Raw genomic sequence first — 10412 nt, forward strand, 5'->3', positions numbered from 1 at the left:
TAACCAATGTTTCTCTAATGGGTGAGTCACAGGTTATACGTAGGTTGTAAATATGGCTGCCAAATTAGTTTCATAAAAACAGGGAGAGTTTCATTGTGTCACTTGTCAAGAACTTTTGCTTGTGTAATCAAATAGAAGGAAGTGGGAATGTACATCATTTAATTTTTGCAGTATATAAAGTGTGTGCGAAAACGAAGAAGCACAAGTGAACTACAAAGAAAAGAGGAAACTACCACAATGTCGTTTACAGGATACACAGCTCTTCTCCTACTCCTTGGAGTCATCACTCCAGGATACACAACTGATCCAGAGGAGTGCAACTTTACAAAAAAGACAGCAGAAAACAAAGACTATAAACTTACAGTCTCTCCCAAGACCCTCTACAATAATACTGTGTATACAGGTAAGACTTTTCAAACGTACTAAGTCTACTAATGCCATAGTCACAATGCCATTCTGTTTGCTTATGTTGTTTATTTATATATATATACTTATTCTTGCAAAACAATTTGAAGTATATGCATAGGCAAAACTTTAACGTTTTGGCTAGAGTCAGGAACTATTAAAATCCCTGTCAATTTTTTATTGCTGTTTTGTGTCCTCACTGCAGAGATTCACCCCCTCTATTTGTTCTGGTGACCATTGTCCCCAACACAGAAAGCGAAGGGAAATCCAACCTTTTGGATTTGTCGCCAGAGGGTGAGGGTTCATCTTCCAGTGGCATCTGTTCTCGTGTCAGCAGTCTACTTTGTAGAGATTTTATCTAACTTCCTCTTGCATTCCAAGGCAGCAAGAAAAGGAAACATTCCCAACAGAATACAGAATGTGAAAAATAAACTGACCAAGGTTTTACTCATTCTCTACTCTATTCCAAAATAAGAAAACAAGTTTTGGTTATGTATACAATGACTACCTTAGCTGGCACAGTTTCATTTTAATGATTGCCGAATGTTTGTGTTGTCTTAAAATTTTCTCTAGTTTTGGTATTGTTCAAACATTTTTAGTAGTCTCCCTTCACCAGTCATATTAAAGGGGAAATATAGGAACTATCACTGCTGATACTAACCTTGCTGCACTGCTTAATTATTCATTATATAAAACATACGCAAGGAATGAGTCCTGACTTTGCTGGCTGTTTGCTGGTTTCAGGTCAATAACTCTGTTAGTAGTAAAGTGAAGGTATGGCTGAGAGACCCAGAGCCTGAACTTGTTAAAAGCAAGTTAGCAATGGCAGTTTCCATGTTCAGTCCAGACTGGTTATCTTCTAGATAACAGGAGCAAACAGTACTCTTACCAACACAATAGGGGTGTTTAGAATTTAAAGTCATAGGGCAGCATAGGGGCATAATTATAAATGGGCAATGTGACACGCACCCTATAGTAACCAACTTTTCACTGAACAATTATTAGTTAATCATTTACAGCTTTTACAAAACACTCATTGACCTGATCAAGCAATATTCATTGATGTACACCATCCACTTTTTTAGTGGTGCTTACTGGACTATTCACACTATTTGTAAAAAAACAAATGTGACATTTGCCACACATTCGCTCAAAAACACTTCTGAGCACACACACTGTATAAAATTCATCACATAAAAAAGAATGGATCACAAAAACAAACTAAGCTAAAATAATTTTGATACAAGGTATAAATAAATAAGTGATTTTATATTTTTGAAAGCCAAAGAATTGTTAACAAGCTAATTTCCATCACTTCCAGGGACAAATACTCTGTCAGACAATGCACTAAATTAGAACTTTCTCCATCCCGGACAGTTTAGAAAAAATCACTGCACATTCAGTGAATATTCACTGGCAGACAAATCCGACATCACTGACTGCTCACTGCCATCCTTATTTTGGAGGTGTTTCGTAACCAAATACTTCTATCCCACTTTTTGGTTTAATATAGTGTGCTATATAGATAAATCTGCTATTTAACAGCCAGAAGAGTTATATTGCACTAACCCATTAATCCAAATTCCCTATTATTGCATTGGTTATTTCCAAACACTAGCATGAAGGAAAATGAGTGGTAAAAAACAGCACAGTTAACTTATAAATATTGATGCTTTCCTTCTGATTGGTCTGTGTGATTGGGGGTGAAACCAGGGTGCTAAAAGTTCTCCATCTTTCCCATTTGAAAGTATTTGGAAGTAGACACTGCCCTCAGAAGAGAAACTGTATTTTCTACTGACTCAGGTCACTAAACTATTGTTTTGATATAAAAGTATATTCATGTTAAATTCTGTGTATAACGTTTTACCTCCACTGACAAGTTTCTAATAACAATTTATATCTGAATTGCAGTTAATGTCACTGGCAATGGCAATGAGAGTGTCAAAGTCCTCCTCCAGGCTCTATCAAACAACACAGTTGTTGGAAATTGGTCAATACCGACTCAAAGTGTTGATTGTTCTGGAAAACCACTGCTGAATTTCACCTTTAATGCAAATAATTCACTCTTTACTAACTGGACCTCGCCATCATCCTCAATTCCTGATTCTGTTGATATAAAGTAAGTATTACAAGCATGATCACAGCATACAAAATAACTATGCACAAGAAAGGCTTTAGACTGCACTATGAAATCTATCTGCTTAGTCCATGCGAATACTTCACATTTGCATAAATGTTACATGATGAAGTATACTATGATGTCTTATATTTCGGAGGGTTCCATTCCTATGGCAGTTTACCTGCCAGGAACCAGGCATGTAATAGGGTAGCTTTATCCTCAGCCTAAACCTTCCTGTCTCCTGTATTTTTATTAGGCTTTTGTTACTTATTTTAAAAGCTGCTTCCAATTATTGAGAAGACAGAACACAGGGTAGAAGCATGTGCAGTGATGGTCTCTGCCCCATATACAAATACAGGAGCATCAACACGTACTGAAAGGGATGTGTGGAAAGCATATAAACTCTGAACACTACAGCCTGCAAAGCTGAAACCAAGTGGCCATGGCAAATTCCAGGTGCCTACACACTGTGCCTACACCACAGCTGAGAGACCTTCTGGAAAAGCCATATGCTTTTGCAATTTCAGAGTGTTTGTATTAAAAAAAGTTCTGCTTTAAGCTGAAATACATCTATATTATGTATATTATGCATGCATTCCAAAATATTATCAGGATTTTTCTCATATGTGTTTTTTTGTCCCTTCTAGTGTCTTCATCACAAAAGAAAATGTGACTTACACACTCTCAGAAAAGCTGCATTCCAGTAAGTGTAATTAGATCATAGATAGATAGATAGATGGATGGATGGATGGATGGATGGATAGATAGATAGATACATTGCATGGTCCTCAAAGAGGAATTTCTCAGACTCATACAATCTTCCCCATATACAAGTGTGAATTCAGCCTAACCTACCTGCTCCAATGGTACCAATGCTTCCCACTTTTTTGGTGAGTTAATAATGTAAAGAATACTTTGTTACCACAAAGCTTTCTATTAAACGTTTGAGCTAATTAACAACATGAAAACTGAACCAAGGAAATTTCTAAAATTCCCAAGGTCTACTAACTATTAGTATGAATCTCTATTAGATTCTGCTGAAATTATATGGGGCTGATAGAAACCAAATACCCTTTCAGAGAATTTTCAAAGAACCCCAATCCGATATACATAACAACTTATTTGAGGGTTTAATTATTAAAATACATATTAAAATACATAATATATAAATAATAAACACTTGCAGCAATTGCATCAATAGAAACTCTGCCTAGCACTGGCTTGTTCTATATATAGTACGCAATCAGGTGTAGCAAGATATTGTTCTTTAGGTTATTGAGTTTCAGGTTCCTGGCTTTAAAACTTCCAGTTCCTAACAGAGCTTTCAACAAGCAAACATTTGTGGAAAGCTCTGAGTTACCAGACTGCTACTAAAATGGCCTCTAGGGCTTTCATGTTCAAACATAGCATGATGTGTCATGCCAAGCTGAATGGGTGTAACCTTTTAATTTAGTTTTTCTGTAGTATTAGTGTTTTAAAGAAAACCTGTATTAAGTTAAATACAGACCTGTCCTGTTGACCTGAAATTAAATAAGCAAGAAACATTTGAAACCTTTCATTTAGTGATGTAATCTGGGGACCAACTTTGAGACCTTCACAGATGAGTTTATTTAGGGGTGCATAAGAGTAAATCTGAGCCATTGCAATGGCTTAGATCTGCTTAGCTTTTCAATTCAGCATGAAGCAGTGCCACTCTTTTGCTGCATCACTTTGAAAAAAATGCTCCAATTCCACTGAGCATCCAGAAGCCTTTAGGCAAGTTTAGTAATGCCAGCTGTAGTGAAGTGAAATGATGTAATAAACATCTTTAAAAGTACTGCATAAAATGTTGACAACAACTAATTTTAAACATAATTGGTTCCATCAACTCAAATATTCTGCGCTTAACAAATCTTGTACTATAAATATTGAACCAAACACACTATCTGATCTGCATATACAAATTGAGTAAATCTTTCTTACTATGTTTAGTCTGGGACAATTTTAGACATCCAGAGAAAATAAATCACACAAAATTATGGAACTGGGTTGTCTACACAATTTTCAAAGTATGGATTTGATTTGCTTCATCCTGATATTTATTTTGAATTATTTTAGGAATAGCTTTGTACTACTTATTTATACGGTTTTAAGAATCTTTGTGAGTGCAAAAACCATTAGGTAACTGGTTTGGCTTTACTCAGAGCTAATCTAATATCTTCCAAATAACGTATCTAAATGCTGTTCATGTAATTCTTTTAATTGTCAATGGGATCAATGTATAAAACATAATAAATGCATACTTTTATATTTCAGGTTCAGCAAATGCAATTTTTCCAATTCATCCACTTTCAGTGTTCTTAACAAGCCTACTTGTGATCACCAGCAAGCTGTTATGAACACAGCAACCACCATCTGGATGAACATATTAAATGAATGAAACCAGACCGGCAAATAAAGTGATATATGAATTGGAGTGCAGTAGGGATGTGCCCACTTACAATTTTGATTCTTTTTTAAATAGACATTTCCAGCGCATACCCCTTTGATTGCATGACATAAAGCCACAGTTGATCCCCTTCTGCCCCATGGCTAAATATCCCTTGCATTTTAATAGGATGTCACTGCTAGTTGTATATATATTATTATTGTGTTAATATTATATTTTGCTTTTTAAGTTAATAAAGACTATCAAATACATACTGTACTTTGTTAAAATTAATGTTACTTCATTTCTCACATAAACAGCTAAACACAGCTGGAACACATATGTATGAATTGTTTTAGACGCCAAAGGATTTGTGATTTTGGTCATTAAGCCTTGTGATTCACACAATGCAGCTATCCATGGACTTCTATTGTCTAACCTAAATTCCTAAAAGATGTCAACAGGCCCTGACAGCTCTGTTTAAGTAACACAATTTAAATACATTGTTTGGATAAGCAGAAGTGAGGATCTTCAACTATCTTCTGGCGGTTTGGCTTTAATCTAATGCATTTTGAGACTTTTGGGACTTTTAATACATCTTTAGAGTATTTATATTCTTTCTGTAAAAAGTGGATAACTTAATTACCAGATTACTCTTTAAAGTTTTCTTTTAAATTAAAAAGAAAGTTTCAATCTGCGATATTATTCAGTGAAATATATAATTTGTATATTTCTACCTGTAAAGGAAACAGCTGATGCAATATTAAAGTCAGTGTGTACTGACTTTAAAAGCATTGCAAAGTAAGCTAAAGCTATACAAGAGTTGCTACAAATAATAAAGAAACGAGAATTGCCTGGAAGAACTTATTTTCTGGTCCCATAATCATGGCTGATAGATCAGTTCACCGCGGGCTTACACAATCATTTCATCCAGGAGGCTTTAAAAGAAAGATTAAGACAAGTCCCAGAAATATAATTTTTACAATTTCAGCCATCCGCTGTGAATGAAAGTCATGAACAGAACATTTTAGAACTAGTGTTTATACAGCAGTCTATAGGGGCTGCCTATTTCCTAACCAAGGAAAATGCTCAACAGCCTCCCATCATGTTCATTAAAGGTGAAATACAAGAACTCAAAGGGGTTGATTTACTAACCTTATAAACACGCCACAAACAAGTATGCACCTCTGTAGTGTGTTCCCTCCCAGCATGATCTATTGGGGGAATCTAGACACCTTTTGTAGTGTGTACACACCCAGCAGGTGTGTTGTGCAAAGCCCTGCATGAATTGCAAGGTGATGTTGTGTAAATTAGCTCTACATTGTGTTGGTTGCATTGATGAATGCAGGAATGTAAATGCATGAGCTAACCATTTTTGTCTAAACTGTGAAGCAGCATTATATATGCATCATGTGCATGATTTTTCCATATATGGCATTAGTGGAAATATGCTTTTAGAGACTTTTTGGTTGATAAATAAGTTTTGCTGTGTAAAAATCACACGCACCTAGTGCGTGCGTGTGTTTAAGGTTAGTAAATCACCCCCAAAGAATCACTTTAAACCAACCAGGAAAAATTAGCAAATTCAAAATTGCAGATGGGATTGTTTCAATTCAAACAAATACCATTCAGACCTATGAACACACCCCATCACCTTTTAAAATGCTATGGAATATTGTCTGTGTGATTTATATTTTGAACATTTACTTCTTGATGTCAAAAACACCTTCAGCATTTAGAGACAGGCTTATCAAACCATAGATTAAAGCTGAAGCCACAAAAATGTAATCTGTTGAAAACTTATTTTGGGTATTGGGACATGAGATCTGGCAAGAAGGGATGAAGCCAAACTAAAAAAAAAAAATAGAAGCAGTTGTAATCAATAACTTTTGCATAATGAACAAAAGAATATAAGTTGAGGGGGAAAACAGAGAGAAGTATTTGATGACTGAGTTACTGCTCATGGCAGAAAAGGTTAAAGTATTTGTAAACACAGGGTTCAAAAAATAAGTCATAGGAAGACAGCAAATAATATTTGGTAACTATTGTGACAGCAGGCAGGTGAAATCACCTGGGTGTATCCAGAATGGCATATATATGTGTGTCCCAGGTTCAGGATGTATGCAGATTTCTTTCCACTGGAGGGAGCAGAGCCAGACTGGGACTAAAAATAGGCCCGGGCATTTTAGACTGAGCAGCCCAATCACGTGACCACCAACAGGCTCCACCCCTCACAACACACACTAAATTTACCCTACTCGGCTGTGGGCTCTGCAAGGTCTGTGGTGGGCTCTGCGGGGTCTCAGGCTGCTAAGCCCACCTGAGACCCTGCAGAGCTCACAATAGACCCTGACACAGATCCTGCAAATCCCCCCTGGGACCCGGTTGATGATTTAGAGTAAACCCCTGACCATACACATACACTTGTTCTTGCAGTCTTCTCTTCCTTAGCAGGGGGGGAGGGGTTGCGATTTGCATATGAATGAGCCGCGATATTTACATATGAATGCGTCGCGGCTTATTGATATGCAAATTACCGCGGCCCATTCATATGTTAATATCTCGGCCTATACCGGGACAGTGCAGGCTGCAGGAACAGCACCAGCAAGCTCCGGAAAGAGCAAAGAGTAGAGAGAGCTGGGGGAGGAGGTGTTTTTCTGGCCTCCCACACCAGCGCCCTCTAGTGTCTACTGTGTGGTAGTGCCGGCTCTGCTCGCTACCACACAGTAGACACTGCTCTGCACAGAGCCGGCCATCGGGCATAGCGGACCGGCCCGAACACAATCAGGTTGATTGTGTTTGGCCCGGCCCACCGGGCAAGTGCCCGGTTTACCCTATGGCCAGTCCGGCCTTAAGAGGGAGTACTGGGAGGCTGGAATGGTAGAGGTAATGAGCCCAGCTGAAGGAAGCTGGCTCATTAGGGCCTCTATAAGAACTCCCAGACTGCTTAGAGAATGGCTCCACCCTGGAACCAGTTTCATGCCTGAAGAGACTGGGGAGCTTCCTGCTGACCTGTGTGGTGAAAAGGGGAAAACAAATCTCGTGTGGTGAGACACAGCCTGTGTGGCAGTTGATGGAATAGGGAGATAGGTGCTAGGGGGCAGCACAAGGTTGCACCTAGTGGGTAGTGCAGGATACCGTGTGTGTATAGTAAGTGGCCAACAGGCCAGGCTTCATTTTCATGTTTTGTTTGTTCTGCTCAACTTTTCTTGTAGCTAGTTATGAATAAACTGCACGTGTGTTTAACCCGAAGCAATCCTTGTTTGCGGTGCCTAATTTCTGTGGTGTGAACCCATCCAGGGGGTCACACACACCCGCTGCTGATCTAACACTCTCACACTAATCAAATTTACTTTTGCATATAATCATGTACTTTCTTTAGGTTTTATTTTGTTGTCACATGACCACATCATCATTTTGGGTTCTTCTTTCTCAAGACAGGGGGCAGATCTCAGTAGCAGACAGGTCAAGTATTATAGTTCAAAAAACATACACACCCACATACACATCATTATCTGTTTTGCCTGCGGAAGGGACTTTACTGTTCCGAAACGTCGCTTTGATGATGTGACACCTTTTGAAGTCAATAACAATTGACTTGTCTACATGCTGGAGTGCTTGTGACCTTTTTTGTATTTTTAGGTCAAGTGTTATGTCACACTCATCCAACTCTGCTACTGTTGTAATTAAACCCAACAAGACTGATAAGGGGGAAAAGGGGGAAGTGGCTAGCTATCTAGCTATCTTGGCTACCAGAGATACAGGCACACTGTGCATCAGTGCGACATCCTGTATCTACAAGATAGAAGCCCAGATATACAAACTGACCATGCCAGCAAGGATCTGCTTTCGTTGGCATGGTCAGATTGCAAAGGGACAAAAAGGGGACTGGCAGGATCATCATGTGTTTGACAGAAAAAGTGAAATGAAAACAGAATATGATACATTTACAAACATGTTTGCATAAAAAATAGATAACGTACATGAAAATTTTCATTTTGGGGTAACACTTTTAAGAAAACCAAGAGAAACCCAATAAATTACAGCACTTTCCAATTGGAACTTTTGGCACCAGTATGGGCCCTTTTGAAGTAATCACTGACCACAGCCATCTGGCTTATCTGCAAATTGCAAAGTTGGGAGCATTGGAGCAAACATGGGTGGCCCGCCTAGCAGAGTTTCAATTTACCATAAAATTTAGACCAGACAATTCCAATGCTGGCACCCTATCATGATATCCTCAAGAAACTGTACCACCAGAAATAGATGAAAAGCTAGAGAAAATTGAGATACCAGATTTAATTATGACTTCACCAACTCAGAAAACAAGCCTAGGTCCTTAGCAGGCAAGCAGTATTGTCCTACAAGATTTAGGGAGAAATTGGGCAGAACTACAGGTGAAGGACTCTAATATAGCGAGGCAATAATGGGACAAAGAAATTGCTTTGATATTGGCCAAGGTTTCAGATCCCCAAAAGTATCCTGTGTCGGAAGGTGAAGTTAAGACACCATTTAGATCACACTTGCAAAATGGTCTTGTAAAGACAATTGACTGACCCTTTCAATAAACAAGATCATGACAAAACCCTAAAAATAAGCCAGAGAAAATTTTGGACTGGGTTCAAATAAAAATTTCCAGTGTTAACCTCATCGTAATAGTGTCTGACATTTGTCAACAATGTCTTGTCTGTAAGATCAACAAAGCTGCAGAAATTAGAAACCGTATCACTTGAACTAATTAAGTGGGAATACAGAGTGTAAGCTAATTGCAACTATGTAGGTTGTAAGAGGCAGCAGTAGCTGATCTTACTGCACTGGGAGAAGAGGCAGATGAAGAGCTGAACATTTATTGTATGGGAAAAAGAGGAGGCAGCTAATTCTAGACAGGGAGAGGGGGATTAGAGAAAAAGAAAGTAGGTGAACCGGGGCTATAGCTGAAAGTGATCATGGCAGGGTGTGAAGAGGAGTTCCGTCATGAAACATTGTGTGGGAAGGCAGAGTGAAGAGAAAGAGAAGGGAGTCTGTAAATAAAATAGGGGCAAATTTTGTCTGTGCTCCAAATGGAAGTTCTATTCAGAATGACCTTTTACATTATACTTTATTGGCATACATTTAGGAGCCACTAAAGATCACATCCTGATGATGGTTCATTGCTTAATACACCACTCTTTTTGAGGAAAATGTTTGTGTACACCTGTTAGTTCCTTTTAAGTGTTAAGGCCAAACTGCAACCAAAATGTTTATTTTTTTGACAGTATAAAAAATGACTTGAGCCTAGAATTCTATTGCTGTGTCCCTATTGGGTCTATAACTAAATGTGAATGAATCCCTAAGGATTAATTCTAGTAGTGATTTCGCAAAATGTGTGATCTGTCAGATTATTCTCTTGGAATCTCCATCATTAAAGTTGAACTCTAGCATGAGCATATTTTTTAGTAAAATGCCCCCAACCCCTATTTACTTCAAAAATGCCCCAACATT

At 38.2% G+C, this 10412-nt stretch overlaps 1 protein-coding gene across 1 annotated transcript; it reads left to right on the forward strand.

Annotated features, from left to right (window-relative positions):
* The first annotated feature begins 216 nt into the window (after positions 1 to 216).
* Positions 217 to 4902, forward strand: LOC108790630 (placenta-expressed transcript 1 protein-like). Its single transcript, XM_018560936.1, has 4 exons — positions 217 to 403; positions 2317 to 2524; positions 3172 to 3227; positions 4820 to 4902. Exons 1-4 carry the CDS (start codon positions 238 to 240, stop codon positions 4900 to 4902), a joined length of 513 nt encoding a protein of 170 aa, XP_018416438.1. The 5' UTR covers positions 217 to 237.
* Positions 4903 to 10412: the final 5510 nt, after the last annotated feature.

The sequence above is a fragment of the Nanorana parkeri genome, unplaced genomic scaffold, assembly GCF_000935625.1.
Source record: "Nanorana parkeri isolate BGI_ZX_2015 unplaced genomic scaffold, ASM93562v1 scaffold489, whole genome shotgun sequence".
Taxonomy (NCBI): domain Eukaryota; kingdom Metazoa; phylum Chordata; class Amphibia; order Anura; family Dicroglossidae; genus Nanorana; species Nanorana parkeri.

Coding starts and splice junctions, on each gene's coding strand:
- LOC108790630 (XM_018560936.1), top strand. CDS start 238: ATGTCGTTTACAGGATACACAGCTCTTCTCCTACTCCTTGGAGTCATC. Junction 2,525..3,171: donor CCTGATTCTGTTGATATAAA/GTAAGTATTACA, acceptor TGTCCCTTCTAG/TGTCTTCATCACAAAAGAAA. Junction 3,228..4,819: donor CTCAGAAAAGCTGCATTCCA/GTAAGTGTAATT, acceptor TTTATATTTCAG/GTTCAGCAAATGCAATTTTT.